Source organism: Alexandromys fortis, unplaced genomic scaffold (genome assembly GCF_014885135.2).
Source record: "Alexandromys fortis isolate MF-2015 unplaced genomic scaffold, M_Fortis_MF-2015_v1.1 scaffold_110, whole genome shotgun sequence".
Taxonomy (NCBI): Eukaryota; Metazoa; Chordata; class Mammalia; order Rodentia; family Cricetidae; genus Alexandromys; species Alexandromys fortis.
This window is the reverse complement of record NW_026068014.1, coordinates 436,811-461,116: the sequence shown is the minus strand read 5'-3', so window position 1 is coordinate 461,116 and position 24,306 is coordinate 436,811. Positions and strand designations below refer to the sequence as shown.

The window sequence follows — 24,306 nt, the reverse complement described above, 5'->3', positions numbered from 1 at the left end:
AATACTAAGCCTAATAAAAATTATATATATAATATATTCCTACTGTATTTATTGTTATTTACTATATGGATCTTGATTAGAATAGTGAGCACAATCATTCCACAGTGTAATTGTTCTCTCCTTTTAAATTTCCTCTGCCGAACTCATTATTCCACCCTGTTAAAATCCAGTCTCAGTCTAGGTGTCGGAAAAAGATAGCAGATTCCTTGTCAGACTCTCATGTGAAGAACTTCAAGGCCAGGAGCTTCCAGAGTCCATGTTGTTCTGTGAACTTTCTTGAACCTGACCTCCACTTTTAATAATTCTCTTTGTTTTCTAGTCTTCCCTAGCAAGCCAAAAATAAGAAAGAAACCCCACCATAACTCTATACTTTCAGCATTTAATGACTGTCTAGTTCCCAACTCCAAACTTCTCCTTATTTTCCCATCGTGTATTCCAAAGCCTACAGATTGTGTGGATTTTCAGATTTATTTCTTGGTATTAATTGCTAATAAGTCTTGTCATGGCAATCAGGAATGACTTGGAAAGAACTAGCTTAATGTTGGAGGGAATACAAACCATAGGGCCGGGAAAGCAGCCTCCAGGTGCTTTTCATACTGCCCTGCAGAAACAAACAGAGAGGAAAAAGGAAATGGAGCAACACTGAAAAACTTTGCATCTTTCTCCAGTAAATAACCTCTCCTAGCAAGGCTCCATCTCCTAGAGGTACCATAGATTCTCTAAACTTACCACAATTGGAGTACAATGTTGAAAATTTCATGAACCCATAAAGGACACTTAATATTTACATTCAAACTATAGAAATGTCCCTCCTATCCTATCCTCTATACTCACCTACTTTACTGTCTTCTGTCACATTTGTTTTTTTATGCATAATAATCCATGTGTCATAAGACTGTAGGTAGAGTATATTGTATTTCTCTGGTTAAACTTGGGATGGCATTTGGCTATGGATAACTAGTCAGCCCACACAAATATTTAATATGAAGATGGACATCTAGATCTCTTTGTGTAGACTTTATTAAGATTGCCTTTATATATTTCACTTAACTAAGTTTCTATACCACCCCTCAATTGCCCCCCTCAATTCTAGCTGTCTCTCACTGAATTCCCTTCATCATCACTATCTACCCTCTCTCTTCCTACATTATCCTTCTATTCTATATTCCCTCTCCTCCAGCTGCAGTCCACCTATAAAATCGGTTTTATCTCCCTCACCTAAGAATATCTACGTATTCCTCCATAGTCTCTTCTTCTATGTCCAGTATCTCTGGGTCTACATATTGTAACTAGGCTAACACTAATTTATAATATACAATATATATGGACTGGAGAGATGGCTCAGCTATCAAAGGCTAAGCTCACAACCAAAATACAATATATAAGTATTTTAAATTTTATATTTATTTAAATATCAAACTAACTTCAAGAAATAATATTTTACATTAATAGAGTTTAGTAAATGAAAAATTATGGAAAAGAAAATCAAAATAAAAATAAACGCTTACATATTTTTATCTGCTTGTTTTTTCCTGATAAAGGAGTTTCTGATTTTATTTTCTCTAGAATTAATGATTTCCATAGGAAGTTCCTGGGTTTATGTTTCTATGCTCATTTCTTTACACACATAATTTCTTCCTGAATGTAGCACATCTCCTGGCTTCTATTGTGAGATCAACACATCCTTGAAATACATTGACTTATTTGATTCTATTATCCAATGCCTCTCTGCTGCTGTTATTCCTTTCTCATTAGTATTAAGTATTAGTATTAAGAAAATTCAAGGTCAAGAAAGCATTATGTAATCTATTTTTTGGGGTATTTTCTTTTTGTTTAGCATATCCTTTATAGTTCAATTTGATCTTTCTATAACTGCCTGACCTGTAGGATTGTGTGGTATACCTGTATAATAATAAGCAAAAAACTGTTTCATTTTCTTAGAGACATATGTTGGATCATCACTGACTATATTTCTGCAGGAATACCCATGATGGTCATAACTTCTAATAAATATGTGATTACTGAATCTGCCTTTTCTGAGCACAAAGCAGTTGCTCATTGAAAAACTGAATAAGTGTCAATGATGTGGGGTACATATTTTAATTTTCCAAATTCTGCAAAATGGAACACATCCATCTGCCAGAATTCATTCCTTTGAGTACCCTTGGGGTTAGTCTTTGCAGGTAGTGCTGTTTGGTTATAGAAAAAAACAAGTAGGACATCTCTTTATATTCTTCTTAGCTTGTTGCCATGTATTAGAAAACTCTTTCTTTAAACCTTTGCTGTTTATATAATGTTTCTTACGGAATTCTGAAGCCTTCAATATGCTTCCAATCAGAAATCAATCAATTTCTTCATTACCTTGTCCTAGAGGACCCGGCACACCAGTATGGGCTCAGATGTATATTATATATATGGTACAAAGCCTATTCCTGATTATATCTTGAACTTACATCAATAATGAAGTCAATTCTGTATCATCGTATAAATTCAGTGGTTTCAATATGCAAGACAACTCTTTCTGCATATTGTGAATCAGTAACTATATTAAGAGGTTCTTTAAAATTTCTTAGTTCCATGAGAATAGCATATAATTCTGCCTTTTGGACAGAATTATAAAGACTTTGTTCCACCTTACTTAAGTCTTCTGATTTTTAATCTGCTTATCCTGATTTATTTGCATCAATTTAGAATGTACAGGCTCCAGTTATTGGTTTGTCCCATAAAACGTGGAGAAGGATCCAAGTAGTTCTTTTTATAAGGTTAATTCTATCACTTTGGGGATAATTGCTATTAATCTCTCCTAAAAAATGGCACAAGCTCTTTTCCAAGGTTCATTGTCTTCCCATAATTTTTTAATTTCATCAGAAGTAAATGTCACTATAATCTCTGTTGTGTCTATACCCGTTAGTTGAAAAGTCTCAATTTTCCTTTTGTAATTAATTCAGAGACTTTTTCCACATAAGATTTTAATTTTTTCCTTGGTTTATGTGATAAAAATATTTATTCTAAAATAATATTTTCCCTTTTCATTAAAATTCCTGTGGGGGAAATTCTGGAGTTAAATATGCAATCATGATTTGGAATTACCCTATCCAAATATGCCTTTTGTAATTTTTTTCACCAACAATCAATTCTTTTTCCACTTCAGCTGTTAATTCTCTGGCACTATTTGTCTTTGTTACCACATAAGTTGTGTTTAAATGGACTGTTAGAACAGGTATTATTCCAATAGCTTATCATAGACTGGAAATGCCACCTAACAATCTTTGAAAGTCTTTAAGAGTCTGGAATCAATCCCTCCTAATTTGTACCTTTTTGTGTTCTAATTTTTGTAATTTTATAACCTAGGTAATTGACAGAATCTCCTCTCTGTATTTTTTCAGGAACAATTTGTAATCCCCATTTTGGTAAAACTTTCTATACTTCTTCAATCTTTCTAAAGTATCTATGTTTGAATCAGATAGCAAAATGTCATCCGTGTAGTGGTAAATTATAGGTTTAGGAAAATTTTCACAAATTATTTTCAATGGCTGACTTACAAAGTTTTTCCTTTAACGATAACATCTTATCCTTTGACGTTATTGGATAATGTGCATATTGTCATCCTGGAGAGATACTCTATCTGCAAACCTATTATAACTTTTTAACAAATTTTGATTGTTAAATTTAACAGTATGAATTCTTTCAGATAATTTCTCAGTACCCTTAGACATGTATTCAATTTTGTCTGTCAAATTAATGTATTAATTTTTTCAGCTAACTTTTGATATTCGATAATATTAATCGTGTCAGCTAGCTGTTCATTATTAGTCTGTAAAGACTGTATCATTTCTAAAAGTGCCTCATTCTTGGCTCTGTTATCAAACCATTTTCTTAAGGATATAATATGAAGAAAAATAATTTAGTCCCAATATCCAATTAATGGATGTATCACAATAACCATATAAGCCTTGCAGAATATTATCAAAATATCCATAATATTAGCAAAAAAGCTAGTAAAAATTTCCATGGTAATGTCTGCCATTATATAAGTTTCAGGTTTATTGATTTATTAATTACTAAAATATTTACCTGGTATGAGGTCCAGTAAATTGTTTTAGGTGTAATAACCTTTATGTCCAGCAGGTGTTGTGGTTACAGAGTCGCGACTAGTGGTGCAAACTGGTGCTAGGAACAGTCCTGAGCCGCTTAGGTTTCCACATTTTGGTGCTCGTTAAATACTTAGAAATACGCTTTGCTTGACAAATTAAAAGCAATTAAATCAATTCCATATACAAAGCAAGAAGCCCAGAACTCAGGAGCTAGGAGTACAAGCCAGAAGCCTTGCAAGTCATCACCAGGCAGGGAATGCATCTGGGAATGCTGCAGAGAGTGGTGTGTGTGTGTGCAAGCTTTAGAAATTCCTAAGTCGCCTCATGCAGTTAGCTGTGTGCTGTGGATGGACCCTTTTAGGTCTTTGATCCAGTCCACCTGGTAGGTGTGGATCTCGGCCCCATATGGGTTTCAGATGAAGAAGGACCTTTAAAAGAAATCCCACACTAGCTCAGAATTGAATATCATAGAGGGTTATTTATTTAGGGGTAGATCACAATGTTCTGCTCGAAAGGTGAACAGCAACCGAATGTACAGTTGGAAGAGACGCCAGAGGCGCGCTTTTCATATTCATATAAAATATAAGAGGCCACACCCAAGTGGGTGGGAAACTTAAAGGCTCCTGGCTGTAGGAATTGCTACAGCTGTCAGAGTTATCTAGAGGAATACAATCAACAGAATGAATACTAAAAGGAGGTTTATTTGATTAGCTCACATGATGTAGCTTTGGTAGTATATCAGTGCCTGTAGTCACACTGGAAAGGCTGAAAACTTAGCTGCTCAGTGCAGAGGCTTATAGTGCCAATCTGGCTGTACAGAGGAATTTTGGAGGGCCACTGTTCTTCAGTGCTTGTTGAAAAGCTGAAAATCTTGGTTTATTTGTTTGAGATGGTGTCTCACTATTTAGCCCTGGTAGGATTTAAGCTAATAGAGATGTGTCTGCATTTGTCTCCCAAGTGCTTAGTTTAAAGGTATGACCATGCTCCAAGAATCTAGGTTTTGATACGGGGCACAGAATGGTAGTAACAACATAAGCAGCAGTGGCAGTTTCAGCAACTTAAATGAATTCACCAGAAAAACAAAATATCAGGCTAAAACAGAAACAACAACAACAACAAACTGCAACAAGATAAAAGAAAAACCACATCCAAATAAAACTAAACAAACAAACAAAAAAAATAACATAAAAAAAAACACAACCAAACAAAAAAATCCTAAGCAGGCAAAAAGCAAAACATTTTTCTTGGACTTAATCCTGTTACTGACACTGCTCATATTTAGAGTGGATCTTTCTATTTCAATTAATGTAATTAAGGGAGGCCCTATTCCAGACTCTCTCAAGCTGACAACAATTTGAAGCATCAAGACTTTTAAACTCTGTTCTATTCACCTTCCCCTTTCTACCTAATCCCTTCCTGTGAACTCATACATTAAATATATTTTTCAGTAACCAAAACCTCACTAGAAACAATGTAAGGGAACAAAGTTCTACTTTTTCTTTAGTTTAAAAACATTTTGTTCTTTTTTTTTTGAGACAGGGTCTCTCTGTGGCTTTGGAACCTGTCCTGGAACTAGCTCTGTAGACCAGTCTGGTCTCGAACTCACAGAGATCCGCCTGCCTCTGCCTCCCGAGTGCTGGGATTAAAGGCGTGCGCCACCATGGCAGTTTGGGTGCTCACCTTACTAGACCTGGATGGAGATGGGTGGTTCTTGGACTTCCCACAGGGCAGGGAACCTTGATTGCTCTTTGGGCTGACGAGGGAGGGGGACTTGATTGGGGGAGGGGGAGGGAANTAATACTTTTTTTTTATATATCAGGGCTCCTTCTTCCTTTTCCTATTGAGATAAGTGGCTTCAGTCACATGCTATGTTATCATTAAGTATTTCTTTCTTTATATGTTTAATTTTTTAGGTTTGTTGACAGAATATGGTAAGATGCCCAGGAGCACAGAATGTACTATTTACACTGGAAACATTACTGACTCTTGGCTCAAAATATGTCAATATTGTTTGAGATCTTGTTCATAGACTTGAAAAAGTTTTTCTTTGTTGTTTGTCTCTAACCTTCACTTGAGACTTATGCGAAAGTCAAGTTCTTATCATTTTGGGGGGTATGCCTCACTGGAAAGTGAACAATTTTGCAGAATACAATGATAATTTAGAAAAATTATGTGTTATTTCTAATAAGTGCAGCCATTAACTTGATTAACTTATACATAGTATTTCTATATAAAGTGTTAAACTGTTGAGAAGTGAAAAAACTGAGAATACAAAAGATCTCACACTTAGATATAAATATAAACAATAAAATTGTGTGCAAATATTTAATGAAGTAATTTTCAAAATTTTATTAAGACATGAGGATTTTTATTTTAATGATAACTATGTGGCCCCTAGGGCAATAAATACAATAAGAAGAACAGATAATTTGTCTCTCATTGATAATTTTAGTTAATTCATTTGCATTCATAAGACCTTAGTATACAATAAAAGAAAGGCTACCTACAATTAAAGGAATTAAAGGACAAATTTTGTAAATAAATTTGTTTGTGTGTGTGCATATACACACACACATATGAGAGAACAGGAAGCTACAAAGTACAAATAGTTTTAAAGCTTGCTATTTTTTCTATAAATTTGCATAGATCCTAAAATTATATAGCTTTTTGTGTCTTAACCATGAGTAAAATGATTAAATCATGAAACTTAATATGTTCAGAGAGATTTCAAATTTTTGGTAGTGTCATCCCTTTATAATATTGCTTTTGTATGCATTAAATAAAATATAGAAACCTTTTATCTAGTATTGATTAGAAAAATACTTTTGGGAATACTATGTTTAATTTTGAGTTTGAGTTTTCTTTTTAATATTAGACTCAATTTTTAAATTTTACCCTTTTATGTACTTTTAATTACACATATTTAGTGCCTGCAATTTGGCAAATAATTACTCAATATATAAACACAAAATCAAGATAATTAGCATTTTCATTAAATTTACAAATGTGCAATTATTGGTAATATTTTATATCAATAGTTAACGAATTATTACCTGAAGATAGATTAAGACACCCATCATAAAATTATGAAATGAACTAAGAAATATGACATAATCTTCATAAATAAATATGGACTCTGTATATGTCTACTTTCATATGACAGGGTAGTCATAAATATTGTATATACATTTATATATGCATACATACCCAAAGATAATTATTTTTCTCCTAAGATCTTATCAAATGTCCCAGTGTGTGTGTGTGTGTTTGTGTGTATGTGTGTGTGTTATTACTAATAATTTAATTCAAAGCAAATAAGTGCTAAGCAAACATTTTAACATGACCTACATCCCTAGTGCTGTTTTACATTTTTTAAATTTCGACCAGTAGTGTATATAATATATATTGTATATCTTATTCCCCTCCCCATTTCATTTTTCTTCTCATACTTGTTGACTCCCATCTTCCTGAGTAGTCAGTCTTTCACTTTCTTGTCTCTTTACCTTCGTGTGTACAAGTCTTTAAAGATAGTCTCAGCTGCTGTGTATTCATGCTACAATCAAAACATTTTTTTAAAAAAGATAAAATGAAAGCAAAAATGAAATAAAAAAAATATTTTGTTCATTAACTTTGTTGCTCAGAATCCTTACTAGTCAAGATGATAGGAGCTGGACGGGGGAGACAAAGAGACAGGGAAATGTGTAAGGAAAGTAAAAAGAACAGAGGGTTCAGAAGAGATTGCACACACATTATGTAGTATTAATTTATTAGCATATCAGATTATAATAGATAAAATTCTTTGTCATTTACCATGCTTAGGTCAATGAACATTGCCTGCCTGACTTATCAAGTTTTCAATCTAGAATCTTGAGAGTTTACAAGGTTCCAAATGTAAGTTTGTAAGTAAGTTCTACAATCAGCAGTGATCTAATCCAATTTTGATCTTTGTGTGATACAATAAAGAACTGCCAGGCGTGATATATCTATAAGTATAATAGTGGTATATTCTAGAATAATTATAACCACTTTCTGATTGGACCTTAAGTTTGCTCCATGGCATGTATCATGTTTTTTTTACTCTAAACCTTCTTGGAGCCCTATAACTTTTTAGGTCACATATTGGATTTTCTTGCCAATATTTTGTTAAATGGACATGTAGTTATATTTTTAAATATTTGTGTTAGTAATCATTGACTAGAGAAACTCTCAGTTTTAGTTAGAGAAGCCTCATTTAGCAGTAGGTAATAATCAAATCAAAGACTCATAAGTCTTATTATCATTTTAAATTGTTTTTACTGATATATGTATCTTTCTCTACTTTCATTTCTTCCTCCCTTCTACTCGCTGCCATGATCCCGATGCTCCCAATTTACTCTGGAGATCTTGACTTTTTCTACTTCCCATGTAGATTAGATCCATGTATGTCTTTTTTTTAGTGTTATATTTGTTTTCTAGGTTCTCTGGGGTTGTAAATTGTTGGCTGTTTTTTCTTTGCTTTATGTCTAAAAGCAATTGTGAGTGATTATATGTTAGACTTGTCTTTCTGGGTCTAGGTTAGCTCACTCAATATGATGTTTCCTAGATCCATCCAATTGCCTGAAAATTTCAAGATATTATTACTTTTTCTTCAGTGTAGTACTTCATTGTATAAATGTACCACATTTTCTTTATCCATTTTCAGTCAAGGGGCATTTAGGTTGTTTCCAGATTATGGATATTACAAATACTGCTCCTATGGACATAGTTGAGCACGTGTCTTTTTGGTATGATTGAGCAGATTCAATCCAATGGCCATCCAAATCACAGCAAAATTCTTCACAGACTTCAAAAGAACAATACTCAACTTCATATTGAAAAGTAAAAAGCCCAGATAGCCAAAACAATCCTGTACAATAAAGGAACTTCTGGAGGCATTACAAATCCTAACTTCAAACTCTACCACAGAGTTAAATTACTGAAAACAGACAGTTATTGGCATAACAACAGACAGGAGAGCCAATGGAATCAAATCAAAGACCAGGATATCAATCCACATACTTATGAACATCTGATTTTTGGCAAAGAAGCATAAAATATAAAATAGAAAAAGGAAAGCATATTCAATAAATGGTGCTGGCATAACTGGATATCAACATGTAGAAGAATGAAAATAGATCTACATCTATCACCATGCACAAAACTCAAGTCCAAATAGATAAAAGACCTCAACATAAAATCAACTATATTGAACCTCATAGAAAAGAAAGTGGGAAGTACACTTGAATGCATTGGCACAGGAGAGCAACTCTTAAATATAACAGCAGTAACACAGACATTGAGAAGAATAATTAATAAATGGGACCTCCTGAAACAGAATCTTCCATAAAGAAAAGGACACAGTCAACAAGACAAAATGGCAGCCTACAGAATGGGAAAAGATCTTTACCAACTCCACATCAGTCAGAGGGCTGATCTCCAAAATATACAAAGAACTCAAGAAATTGGTCATCAAAAGAACAAATAATCCAATTTAATAATGTAGTACAGAACTAAAGAGATACTTTTTAACAAATGAATTTTAAATGACTAAATGACACTTAAGGAAATGCTTAACATCCTAAGGCATCATAGACATGCAAATCAAAACAACTCTGAGACTCTATCTTATATCTGTCAGAGTGGCCAAGATTAAAAACACTGATGTCAACTTATGCTGGAGAGGTTGTGGGTAAAGGGAACACTCCTGTATTGCTGGTGGGAATACAAACTGGAACAGCCCCTTTGGAAACCAGTATGGTGATTTCTCAGAAAATTAGAAAACAAGTTACCTTAAGACCCAGCAATACTACTTTTGGGTATATACCACAAGGACATTCAGTCATATCACAAAGCAAAACATACTTTAAGTAAATGGATCTTCAGTGGCTTGCCCTTCATTTTTCACTCTGGGTTTTGGAATAAATAGCTGCTTCCAGACTGGAGAATCATCAGCTTCTCACCATGCATGGGAATGTCTTAGCAGTTCCAATTGAACACTGTTTTTCTGGAGAGCCTCTCTTCTTCAATCTACAGTGGTTGGCAAATAAATTTATGATTTAATGTTTTACAATAACAGCGAACATACTAGCAGGAGCAGTGACAATGAAGAAATAGGGGAAATAATATCTTGAGCAGGATACAAAGGTCAGTAGGCAAGTATTCAACTCTGAATTGTTCTACCTTCCTAAAAGGCACCACCAACTTGGACCCAAGTGTTCCAACATGTGACCCTTATGTCACTTTTATCATTCATATGTAGAACATAAAACTATACTGCCCATCTTAATTTTAACCCTGATCTGCCTTTCTTTCTATTCTCTGTACATTATTTGCTTTGGATGAATAAAAAATTATATATCGTAAATGTACGAGTGGAACAGATTGTACTTCAACTGAAATAGCCTGAACATGACACACAACCGCAGATAAATGGTCAGCCAACACAAATCTTCCATATGAAGAGGGACAACTGGATCTCTTTATGTTGTCTTTAACATGGACAAGTTAGGCCCATGTTATAATAGTCTCATGGATTCCCCAGAAAATTCCTGATTGATTTTCTACTTTTCTTTATATTTTTAAATATTTATTGTTTTTTTCATTCCACATATCAATCCAAGTACCCACTCCCTCCCCTCCTTTCATTCCCTCCACATACCCTCCCACCTCACCCCTATCAAATCCTCAGAGAGGGTAAAGCACATTGCTTTGGGGACGGTCCAAGGCCCTCCCTAATACATATAGGCTAAGCAAGGTATTATCCAAAGATAATAGGTTCCCAAAAGGAAGTATGTAGTAGGGATAAATCCTGGTGTCATTTCCTGTGGCCCCTTAGTCTGTCCCAGCCATGTAATTGTCAGCCATATTCATAAAGACTAGCTTGGTCCTATGCATTTACCTTCCCTGTCTGGCTGGAGTTGTTGAGCTCCCATTAGCTCAGCTAGACTGTTTTAGTGGGTGTACCCATCATAATCCTGACCTCTTTGATCATATTTTCATTCCTCCCACTTTTCGATTGGACTTTGGAGTTCAGTCTAGTGCTCCAATCTGCCTCTGTTGTCATCAGTTGCTGGATGAAGGTTATATAACAATATTTAAGCTATTCATAAGTCTGACCACAGCGCAAGTCAAGATCCGGCCCCATCTCCTCTATTGCTTAGGGTCTTAAGTGGCTCTAATTATTTTTGATTGACTGAAATTTTATTGGGCAGGACAAGTTAAAAGCCAATTTCATAGACTTTATAGTAACTCCATAAAGATCTGAAAACTGGGATACTTCATTATTTGGACAGACTTCATTTTTTATTTTATTTTTTTTAAAAAGAGAAATAAACTATTTTTTTTTATTTTACATACCAATCCCATTTCTCTCTCCCTTCCTCTTCCCATTCTCTCTACCTATCCAACCCATATCTCCCATCCATTCCTCAGAGAGGATAAGGCACATTGTTTTGAGGGAGGTCTAAGGATCTCCCTACTATATCTAGGCTGAGCAAGATATCCATCCAAATAGAATACGTTCCCTAAAAGCCAGTACAAACAATAGAGGTAAGTTCTGGTGATAGTCCCCTCAGTCTTCAACAGTCATATAACTGTCAGCCACATTCATTGGCTCCAGTTTTGACATATGCTGGTTCCTTCCTTGTCTGGCTGGAGTTGGTGAGCTGCCATTAGCCCCCCCCCAAAAAAAAATAAAACTGTTTCAGTGGGTATCCCTATCATAGTCTTGAGCTCTTTGCTCATATTCCCACTCTTCCAACTCTTCAGCTGGACTTGGGAGCACAGCTCAGTGCTCTACTGAGGGTGTGTACCTCTGTTTCCATCAGTTGCTGAATTAAGGTTCTATGGTGACATTTAAGATAGTCATCAATCTGACTATTGGCCAAGTCCAGTTCAGGCAGCCTCTCCTCTATTGCTTAGGGTCTTATCTGGGGACTCCTTGTGGATTTCTTGAAATTTCTCTAGTTTCTTACTAACCCCATAATAGCTCAGTCAATTTAAATATTTCTTTCTTTGCTCTAGTCTCTGTCCTTCCTCCAGCTTGACTACCATGTTCCCTCAAGTTCTCCTCCCCTTCCACTTATCCCCTCCTCTTTTCCTTCCAACCTCCCTTCCTTCCACCCATATGTTCCCAATTTTGTCAGGAAATATTGTCTACTTCCTCTTTTCAGATGGATCTATGTAAGATTTTTTAGGGTTCACCTTGTTACTTGTTACTTAATTTCTCTAGGATCATTAATTACGGGCTCAATATTCTTTGCTTTACATCTTGTATCCAATTATGAGTGAGTACATACTGTTTTAGTCTTTCGTCTTTCTAGGTCTGGGGTTATCTCTCTCAGTTCCATCCATTTGAATGCAAATTTCAAGACGTCCTTTTTTTTTAATCACTGAGTAGTACTACAATATGTAAATGTACCACATTTTCTTTATCCATGCGTTGTGTGAGGGACATTTAAGCTGTTTCCAGATTCTGGCTATTATAAATAATACTGCTATGGACATAGTTGAACCCATGTTCTTATATTATGATTGAGTATCTTTTGGGTATATGCCAAAGAGTAGCTTTGCTGGGTACCAAGGTAGGTTGAGTCCCAACTTTCTGAGAAACTGGCTTACTGATTTCCAGAGTGGTAGCACATGTTTGCATTCCCACTAGCAATGTAGTAGTGTTCCCCTTACTTTACATCGTCTGCAGCATAATCTATTGTTGGTGTTTGTGATCGTAGCCATTCTGAGTGGTGTAAGATGGTATCTCACATCGTTTTGATATGTATTTCCCTGATGTCTAAAGATGTTGAACATTTTCTTAAGTGTCTTTTGACCACTTGAGATTCTTCTGTTGAGAATTCTCTGTTAAGTTCTGTAACCCAGTTTTAAATTGAATTGTTTGGAATTTTGTTATCAAATTTCTTGAGTTCTTTATATATATATATTTTCAAATTGCTCTCCAATTTATTTCTTAGTAGTAAGCTACAAAGAATTGAATAGTTTTAAATAAACACAAAATATCATGATTGATTTTCACACACTGAGATGGCCCACTGTTTTCATGGACTTTATATCTATTATTTTTTTCCATTCAAAAAATTTACACTTCCTCCCCTCCATCCATTCTCATCCCACTCCCCCACTCCTCCTCCTGCCTCCTCCTCCCTCCTTAAGAGAGGGCAGGGAACCCTATCCTGTGGAAAGTTCAAGTCTCCCCCCCCACATCCAGTCCTAGGAAGCTTTGCATCCAAATAGACAAATAGACTAGGGTCCCAAAAAGCCAGTACATGCAGTAGAAATAAGTCCCAGTGTCTTTATCAATGGCTTCTCACTCAGCCCCCATTTTCAACCACATTCACAGTGTCCGGTTTGATCGCATGCTCATTCAGTCCTGGTTCAGCTGGATTTTTTGACGATAAACCCTAAGTCTTATGTGGGGTTAGTGAAGATCTTTTCCCATTCAGTAGGCTGCCTTTTTGTCTTGTTGACTGTGCCCTTTACAAAATTCTCAGTTTCAGGAGGTTCCATTTATTTATTGTTGCTCTTAGTGTCTGTGCTGCTGCTGTTATATTTAGGAAGTTGTTTCCTGTGCTCATGCATTGAAGGCTACTCCCCACTTTCTCTTCTTTTAGGTTTGGTACAGTCAGATTTATATTGAGGTCTTCAATCCATTTGGATTTGAGTTTTATGCATGGGAATAAATATGGATCTATTTGCATTCTTCTGCATGTTGATATCCAGTTATGCCAGCACCATTTGTTGAAGAAGCTTTCTTTTTTCCATTGTATAATTTTAGCTTCTTTGTCAAAAATCAGGTGTTAATAGGTGTGTGGATTAATATCTGGGCCTTCGATTAGATTTCATTGACCAACCATTTTTATAAATATACAACATATTTTATTTTTTCTTCACAAATTTATTTTCAGTGATCTTTCCAAACACAATCAGAGTTCCCATCTTCCCAAAAATCTTTTTTTTTAAATAAAAACTTTGCCTACTTCCCTGTCCGAGGAAAAATAATGAACCTAGTTGTCTTTGTAAATATTGACCCAGTTGACCTGTGTGGTCACCTAAAAAAATAAAAGATGTCTAATACCAAGCAGCTTTCATTACAGTAGCTCTATAATAGAGCTTTGATATCCATGAATGGTGATGCCTCCAGAAGTCCCGTTATTGTACAGGATTGTTTTGGCTATTCTGTTTTTTTTTTTGTTTTTTTCATATGTGAAGAAGAAGCACACATAAAAAAATCCCACATTAGCTCAGAATTGAGAAGCAGATGTTTATTTATTTAGGGGTAGACACACAAATTAGAATCCTTTGCTGGAATGGAGATCAGAAACAGAATGATGCAGTCAGAAAAAGAGAGGCCGGATAATGCTCTACATTGGCATAAATAGTATAAGAGACCACATTCCAGTGGGTGGGTAACTACATGCTATAGCATCTCCTAGAGCACCTCTTCCTTTTGTTTAAATAAGAGAATACTAAGCCTAATAAAAATTATATATATAATAAGAACAAATATAATAAATAGTTATTCTATCCTACTAGTTTAATTCTCGTGTAATAAATGACTTGGCCAAGTCTTGAGAGGAAAATAAATACGACTATCTAGTCTTCAACCCCATTGAAGATTTGAGAAGGGAAATATTACTTGAGTAAGCAGGAAGTGCAGTCAAGCAATTTCTAAAATGTGCAACAAATGACAGAGGGAACTGGCTACCTGGGCAATCACCCCAAATCTCAATTGCAATGTTGAAGCAACCAAATTTGGCTAAGGCCTAGAGTAACTGACAGACCATGTTCTGAGGCAGGGCATTTTTCAAAACTGTTTTACCCTGTCTTGGCAAGATTTGACAGTCCTACTTATTCATTTCTGGAGGCCATGTACTTGGTATTTGGTTGAGGCATGGGCCGTTCTTTGCACAAAGGCCAGTTTCTCCAAGAAGAAAACAAGCTCCAAGTGGAGTGCTTTTACTGCTCAGCATTCTCTCCGGAGTAGATCGGTGCTGCAAGGAGCAATCGTGTCTCAGTTCAACAGAACCCTAAATTATTTAAATACCATAGACTACGGCTCTTTGAAGTTGTTGAAGATTACCTATTCATGCAGAATATAATCTCTATGTATCTAAAGAACCTGATTAGTCTAACTATAATTATAACAAACATAGATAGCTATTAATATATTCCTAATATCTATATAACTTAAAGAATAAGACTTCATATTAGACTATTATATAATAAATAACTATGCATCAAGTGAGGACAATGACCTCAAAATGTAAACAATGTATAAGTATCTTGATCATAGGTAGAAATGTTCATTGCGATATGATAAATACAACCCCTTTGGATGTCAGTGTGGTAATTTCTCAGAAACTTAGGAAACAACCTTCCTCAAGACCCAGTAATACCACTTTGGGGTATATATACAAAGGATGCTCAATCGTGCCACAAGGACATGTGCTCAACTATGCTCATAGCAGCTTTGTTTGTCATAACTAGAACCTGGAAACCACATAAATGCCCCTCGACTGAAAAATGGATAGAAAAATGTGCTACATTTACACAATGGAGTACTACACAGCAGAAAAAATAATGTTTTTCAGGAAAATGCTTGGAGCTAGAAAACATTATTTTAAGTGAGGTAACCCAGACACAGAAAGACAATTATCATATGTACTCACTCATATGTAGTTTTTAAAAGTAAAGCAAAGAAAGCCAGCCTACAAACCAAAATCCCAGAGAACTTAGACAACAATGAGGACACTAAGAGAGACTTACATAGATCTAATCTACATGGGAAGTATAAAACAATCTCATGAGTAAATTGGGAGTGTGGGGACCTTGGGGGAGAATTGAATGGGGGAGGGGAGATGCAGGGAAGGGAGCATAGAAAAGTGTAGAGCTCAATATAAATCTATTAAAAAAATGTCTTAAGCAGAGGTAGAGGCATGAATGCAGACAATATTCAATATAATTTAACTTTGTATCAATATACAAGAATCTATACCTATAAATAATAACTCAGAAGTATTCATTCTATTATTCACTATTATTATTTATTATTTAACGTCATCCCTTTTATCCTTTATATAATTCTTATTAATTTATTTGTTTTGAGGGCTTTCCATATATTCTACCGAATTGTACATTATCTTAATTTATCTTTCACACTAGTACTAAGATACTAGGTACATGCCATCATGATTTTCAGTTTCTTAAAATCCAAAGAAATTATCTAAATGAGAAAAAAATCATAGTAGGGAGAAAAAAAAAGCTGAACTGATGGTCCCATAATTATTTGTAAGGGGCAATACAAAGATTTAACGATGGAAAATACTAGATATATTTGGTTTCAGTTGTGATGTACTCTTGGAGGACATAACAAACCAGATGTAATACCAATAAAATAATATTTGACCTTAAAAGTCATTAAGTTTATTCTCCATGGGAGTTTCTGAGAATTCTCCAGCTGCTCATACCATTATGTCAATCTTTTATAGATTATAGCTTGTACTCTAAATATTTGTTCATGAACATTTCCTTTCAAAATGTCCCTCTTTCAGCATATAAAGAGGTGGTAGAGAGAACTCTGACAACTTCAAAGCAAAATGAAGTTCTTCCTTCTGCTTTCCTTCATTGGGTTCTGCTGGGCTCAGTATGACCCACACACTCAATATGGACGGACTTCTATTGTTCACCTGTTTGAGTGGCGCTGGGTTGATATTGCCAAGGAATGTGAGCGATACTTAGGTCCTAAGGGATTCGGAGGTGTGCAGGTAAGATTTGTTTAAAATTTAAATGTAGAGTTCACTGTGCTCACACAAAAGAGTTTTCTAATGAAGATTAGCAAGTTTGGAGGATAACTTCGTTTCACACATAACTTTCCTTTAGAGGGATACGTCTTGGTGGGGTGGCTGGCCTCTTTATACTTTGTTGCAGGGTCCTGAGGTGGGAACTCTGCAATGTCTTTGCTTATTTATACTTTGTTGTTAATGATCAGAGCTGCGTGTGCAGAGGGTGAGAAATAACATCAGGTCACTGATAGGTTTCTGTCAAGATTTAATTATGTGAAGTAAGCATTAATCCAGCACTAATTATGCTAACTGTATTTGTAGGTCTCTCCACCCAATGAAAACATCGTGGTTTATAATCCATATAGGCCATGGTGGGAAAGATACCAACCAATTAGCTACAAAATATGCACAAGGTCTGGAAATGAAGATGAATTCAAGGACATGGTGAAGAGGTGCAACAATGTTGGTGTAAGTGAAGTCACATTTTCTTTACAGTGATTATATATAAAATATTTCTCTTTGTTTCAAGTTCTTTCTGTTTGAGAAGATTTTAAATTTCTGAAATCTTATATTGCTTTTTATCTATTATTAAAAATGTGCTTCTGTCTTATTGTCACCTTTTAAATTCTTTAATATAACAAAATGTTCACTTTTAGAATTAATAACTACAAATACTTAACAGATTTCTGATAGGCATTGAGCCAGATGTGAGGATTAATTCATTTTATAGGATTCCTTTTTCTCCCCACAATTCTTGGGCTTTCTTCCCCATCTTTTTTTAATGGTAAGTATCTACTTGCTCCTATAATGAAGAGATAGCTATCTACCTTCTGAACTTCTGATGCACAGCAGATATTGTAATCACAGTTTTTCTAGTGATCCTGAAAATTTTCAAATACAATACTCTCATTTTTATACTGTGTTTTGCTTTCTCAAAAATAGACTGTTTTGTTTATAATTGCAATAGTTTCTATTTAGCTCCATTTAAGATTTCTATATTGTTTTCATAATATTAGGACTATTGTTGATCATATTTCACATTAGTTTCCTTTCCTACTTGACTCCCTTTACTCAAATGAATCTATAAAGATATATTTTGGAGATTTGCTAGCATGTTATGAGTTTGCCCTGGAAGCTAGATTCCCGAGTCTGGCTGAAGCAAGCACTTTTTTTTCTTCAGGTCCGTATTTATGTGGATGCAGTTATTAACCACATGTGTGGCGCAGGCGGTGGTGCAGGGACAAGCAGTACCTGTGGAAGTTACTACAATGCCAATAACAGGGAATTCCCTGCAGTTCCATATTCTGGTTGGGATTTTAATGATGGAAAATGCGACGGAGAAATTTCTAACTACAATGATGCTAATCAGGTAATGAGACAAATATTAATCAGAATAAAGAAGCATCTCGGTATCTAGAAGTGCATAATTAATTTATAAATTACCATTAGACATGACCATAGGAAAAGAGGTTACTATGACAGGAAGCTTGAAAAATAGAAATGGAAAAATGTGCTGGATTTTTCTTTCATGATTTTGTAAGGATGCACCAAAAGTCAATGATGAAATGGATACATGCTCTGGTTACCTTGGATGAAAAACTTAGATGTTTTATTTCATGTTTTTATCCTTTATATAAACATTGCAGTATGGAAAATTACTTGAAACAAAAATAAATCTAAATAAATTATTATAAATTATAAATAAATCTAATAAATTATTATAAAAAACAATAAATATTTTTGAAGTATTTCAAATATTAGGAAGTGTTTTCACAATTGGAGTAGTACACTTACTTAACATATGGAAGATCTCAGAATAGAATCTGTGAACTATGAAAACTAAAGAAAGAATAAAAAATTGAAAGAGTGGAGAGGAAGAGGAGATCAGAAGCATATAGAAAAGAGGGAGAAGGAATGGAGACGAGACAGAGGGAAAAAGAGGTAGAGAAAGAGAGATAGAAAAAAGAATTACCCACCTAAGACTCTTAACAATTTTATCTGATATATTCTGTGTCTGCAACAGAAAATATTTTAAAACCTGTGTCCAGATTAAAACATCAGTGCTTCTCATGTTCTAAGGAAAGGCAATATACTATGATCTAAGTAAAGGCAACAAGAAAATATCCACTTGTAAATGAATGAGGGACTGAATGAAGAAACGAATTCACAGACCATATATGACATTTTATCATCAATCATTTTTTTAAAAAATAGGTCAGAAATTGTCGTCTGTCTGGCCTTCTGGATCTTGCCCTTGAGAAAGATTATGTTCGTGGCAAGGTGGCTGACTACATGAACCATCTCATTGACATTGGTGTGGCAGGGTTCAGACTTGATGCTGCTAAGCACATGTGGCCTGGAGACATAAAGGCGATTTTGGACAAACTGCATAACCTAAATACACAATGGTTCTCTGCAGGAAGCAGGCCTTTCATTTTCCAAGAGGTAAAACAATATACATGCTCATTAAAATATATTATAATTAAATTCCAATGTTTTTTCCTCCCGCTAAACTCTTCCATATACCCCTCCATATTTTCCTTAAAGTTTGTGACCCTTTGACTCTTTGTTATTGAACACACATACTATATATGTGTCCTTATATATTATATATACATATTTAGGAGCATATGTATATATATTTATACACGTATGTCCTTAAATTACACATATATGTTCCTAAATATTTTAAGCCTTGTTAAACATATCACATTTAAGAATATATGTATATATGTATATATAAATATATATGCTCTTAATTATAACTGACAGTCTATATTGCTAAAAATATACTTATATATTGGTACTAGATAAACCACTGATATGGCTTTTCCTGATTATGTCCAAATTTCCTCATTTGCCTATAGTTCTTTCTGTATTTCATAGTGAAATGTTGAGGCATTGTGAGCCTTTTCTTATATGTCATCACTTTGTAAATCAGATAGTAGATAGGAGATTTTACTAAGCATAAAATGCATAATGTGGGTTAATATCTCAGTCAGTTATACACTGTAGAACTCAATTATTTATTAATAGGATTGCAGTTATTCATAGGTTACACACTTAGTTTTTTACCACAGCAGGTTCTAAGTTAGTGCAAGCTTCATTAATTAGTTTGTAAATCCCAAGATATTGTTATAAAAGATAGAGCAATCATAATGGGTTTTTGTCTCAAGCCAATCTTTCAGAGTTTAAGTTTTGTCTCATTGTATCAGGTTTGTAAGTGTTTAGACAAATTGATGAAGCTTTCTGCGTGGCAATAATATCATTTGAAGTGTACTGGGGATAATGCCTTTGAAGCTCTGTTTCCCTGGAAACACTAATGAGTTTATAAACACTTCTGATGCTCACTTGACAGCAAGAATTATATCAGTGTGAACTAATGAATATTCCCTGTCAGCCACCCTGGAGGATCAGAAGTGACCCTGTCATTTGGTTATTTTCAGTATTGTGACTGACAGTTTATGAGGAATCAGAATCTTAGTAGATAGAAAAAAAAATCATTTCAAATAACAAAAATATTATCAGGAGCTCTGAATGACATTATATTTAAGTAATATGCTCTGAATTTATATTAAAAATATCACAGCTGCCACAATGTATCTGCTAGGTCATTGATCTGGGTGGCGAGGCAATTAAAAGTAGCGAGTACTTTGGAAATGGCCGTGTGACAGAATTCAAGTATGGAGCAAAACTGGGCACAGTTATCCGCAAGTGGAGTGGAGAGAAGATGGCCTATTTAAAGTAAATATATACCATTTCTTCATTTGCTCTGTCGTAGATTTTATATCATTTGATATCAGTAAGTTATAAGATCAACTATTCTCATTTAAACAATTATGAAGTGGTTGATTATTAGGCTCAATGTTTTTAAACAGTGCCTACTAATCTTTACATTTGGGATGTCAATCACCAGGTAGCCCTGGAAAATCAAAATTTTACTTAAGAATTTTTGTCTGTTTGTAGTAAATCCATTACATTCCAGGAATGTTTATTTGTCTATTAAAGTTAGATTATTATTACAAGAATAGCTATATTCATAAATGATATTTATAATGTTGTCAAGTATAAATTTGCGTATGTTACATCAAAGAATTAATTTGGAAATTTGAGTGTTTGTATGATAATAGAACTACAGATTTATTTCTACTCTATATAACATCAAATGGATTTTTTGTTTTTCAAGTCCATAAAATCATAATTCAATGAAAAATTAAAAAAAAATATTTTAAGAACAAAAAGATTAGCTCGTGACAACTAAATCAGAATATATATTATCATAGAAAATAATATATGTTTGTATATTTGTTCATATGTATCTATAAGAGATATTTGGCATGGAATTATTTATTTAGATAACTCAGGATGCCATATGTAAAGTTAGTCTAAGCATTGTGAAATAATAATTTACTCTTTTAAATGTAGGAACTGGGGAGAAGGTTGGGGTTTTGTGCCTACTGACAGAGCCCTTGTCTTTGTGGACAACCATGATAATCAGCGAGGACATGGTGCTGGTGGTGCATCCATCCTGACCTTCTGGGATGCTAGGTGAGAGAACATTCTTTGCTGTTGTGTAACCTGCTTTTAATGATGGCATTATATTATATATTTCTGCTTTAATACCATCTTTAAACTTTCAGAATGTATAAAATGGCTGTTGGATTTATGTTGGCTCATCCTTATGGATTCACACGAGTAATGTCAAGTTACCGTTGGGCAAGAAACATCCAGAACGGACAAGTAGGTCTTGATATTCTTCAAAGTATGTCTTAACCTAGAGAAGGAAGAGGTTCTTTTTTAATTTTACATTAAGTTAGAACATGTGATACTTATTATTAATTATTTATTTACCAAGCTTTGGTACAGTAAGAACATTGAAAATGTACCTGATTGGAAAAGGAGTAATTTAAATAGGAGAAAAAACAGAATGAAAACAGGTGTTCCGGATAAAGTTCGACCAAAAACAGTTAACAGAGCATAATGTCTGCTAACATTGATTAGAATTTCAAATTTTTTTCAAATCAATATTAGTGTATTAACATACTTTTATTTTTTTCCTGTGGGGAAAAAAGGTAGTTGATTTGAAGAAAATTAAGAAATATAATAGATATAAATTTCTGAAAATTACAGGACAATGGTTTGATAGGGATTCTGTAAACAATATGTGTTTATAGAAGTATAAACAATATGAGTTGTTGATTAGGTGCCTAAGGAGAAACAATTTTTTTCTTCAGCAGTTATAGGTGTATTTATTTATTTTTTTTAAATATAATTTTTTATTGAAAAAAAAAAGAATTCCGCCTCCTCCCCGCCTCCCATTTCCCTCCTCGTCTCCCTTTTCCCCCCTCCTCCCTCTCCTCTCCCCCTCCCCCCAACTCCTCTCCCCCTCCCAGGAGAAACAATTTTTAAATTAATCTAAGAATTACAAACATTATGTGTTGTTTGTTAGGTGGAGAAGTTTAAACAATTTCAAAATTAATCAAGGAAACAAGACCACCAGATGTCTGAAAGACTATGTGAAGTTTTCTCTGTCAATTCCAGAAACTAGAATGACAGAGAAATGTCAAATATAAAATAGAAATATTTCTTTTTTAGACAATTTAAAAACAGTTTTTCTTATTTTTTTCAAAATGAATTTCCTTCTGTTTTTTTATTTTTTATTTTTGAAATTTGTTCTATTCTTGTAGAGCTTTCAGGCTTGGAATGAGCCTTTCTAATTTTCAGAAACGTGTTTACAATTCAACCATCATCAAATGTGCATTTATACTTTGTTTAGCTCAATAAGAAAAGTCGGGATATTTTATAAACACATTTCACCAACAAGTAGTAAGAAATCAACTAATATTAGTGTATAAATTGTTATATTAAAGGCATTTTCATATATGCTCTTGTAATTTCTGAGTAGCTAACCACCATGCTTCAGTTTTATGGATAAACTGAGGCACATTCAGATTATGTATGAAGATGGAGACTTCTCAGGTAGTGACTACAGCCTGTTCTCTAGTGCTAGTGTTCTTGTCTCTAATTGTATTTATATTAGGTGACACTGAAGAGATTTTAGTGGTATTGAGAAGTGATATTCGTGGTACTTCTTTGATAGAAAGTGAGAAGTTTAAGAATTGTTACTGTCGGCTTGAATTGAGTAGTGGAAAATATGAGTTTGCACAGAAGTGAAGGGCTCAGTGAAGGTTTGTAAAACACTGAAGGACTTAGATTACAATTAGACACTGCAAAGAAAGAAGTAGCATAAGAGGTTTGGTTTGGGTTTGCTGAAAGAATTCGGCAGACACACATTCAAACGACCTGATTCTTTTAATAACTAAGGATACGAATGACTGGATTGGGCCACCTAATAACAATGGAGTAACCAAAGAAGTGACCATTAATCCAGACACAACTTGTGGCAATGACTGGGTCTGTGAACATCGATGGCGTCAAATAAGGTGGGAATTTCCCAACAGATATTGTCCAATAAGAAAGTTATTTAACTTCTTTTTAAAATTGTTGAAGTTGAAGGGTGCCAACATTTCACATGATATTATGCTTTTAGGAACATGGTTGCCTTCAGAAACGTAGTCAATGGTCAGCCTTTCTCAAACTGGTGGGATAATGGCAGCAACCAAGTAGCTTTTGGCAGAGGAAACAAAGGATTCATTGTCTTTAACAATGACGACTGGTAAGTCAGTATCAGTTAAGGTGGGATCATATACTATTATATGCTTAGATTTTTCTTCTCTTTTCCTGTATATTTATACTTTTTGTATGTGAAAAATCTTTAAATAATGAATTCATGCCAAATAATAAATGTGCAGGGTACAAAGAAAACCAATATTTGTTTATATATTTTTTCTTTTAGCACAATCTTGTATTGAGATCTTTTAACCTAGCTTAAAATGGTAGTAACATGTGTTCATATTTGCAAGCTCATTTGGCACATTTGACAAAGCATATAAATATTATATAAGAATGCACATCATTAAACAATGTATCAAATTAGGACTGGATTTACTTTGCCACTACTTTTTGATCCACTATACTTTACACTGTCTTCAATGTTCTAGCTTTTTGTTTTTGTATATTTAAAAAAATATGTGCTTTTGAATCTGGTCTATGAGTGTCTTCAAGAAGCTGTTGAGTTTTGCTTTTAAAACTTTCATTATTGTCCTTCCCACTGTGGTTCTTTCATCTGAGTCTTACTCTGTGGTTCCCTTATCTGTAGTGGTCTAGCTCAGATACCAGGAGTGGAGGCCAATGTCTTGAATACCAACAGACAGAAGGACCCATATTGCCATGAGTTTAAGGTCAAGGATGCATGAAGAGATCCTGTCTCTCAAAGAATAAAGCAAATAATCAAAAAATAATATTTACTTAGAGAAGCTCTTTGGGAGTCAGTGAATTCT

General features: G+C 34.4%; 1 protein-coding gene across 2 annotated transcripts in view; it reads left to right on the top strand.

Moving 5' to 3' along the window:
- Nucleotides 1–24,306, top strand: part of LOC126513733 (pancreatic alpha-amylase) — a 38,517-nt gene that overhangs the window by 8,849 nt on the left and 5,362 nt on the right. Inside the window, exons 1-9 of one of the 2 annotated variants that reach the window (XM_050162249.1) lie at nucleotides 16,721–16,888; nucleotides 17,228–17,374; nucleotides 18,087–18,275; nucleotides 19,121–19,351; nucleotides 20,517–20,650; nucleotides 21,332–21,454; nucleotides 21,547–21,646; nucleotides 23,231–23,349; nucleotides 23,457–23,582. The exons of the other annotated variant lie outside the window; for it this stretch is intronic. Of the exons in view, the coding sequence (XP_050018206.1) occupies nucleotides 16,721–16,888; nucleotides 17,228–17,374; nucleotides 18,087–18,275; nucleotides 19,121–19,351; nucleotides 20,517–20,650; nucleotides 21,332–21,454; nucleotides 21,547–21,646; nucleotides 23,231–23,349; nucleotides 23,457–23,582 (1,337 nt within the window). Of the gene's footprint in view, nucleotides 1–16,720; nucleotides 16,889–17,227; nucleotides 17,375–18,086; nucleotides 18,276–19,120; nucleotides 19,352–20,516; nucleotides 20,651–21,331; nucleotides 21,455–21,546; nucleotides 21,647–23,230; nucleotides 23,350–23,456; nucleotides 23,583–24,306 lie in introns of those variants that run through there. 2 annotated transcript variants of the gene reach the window in all.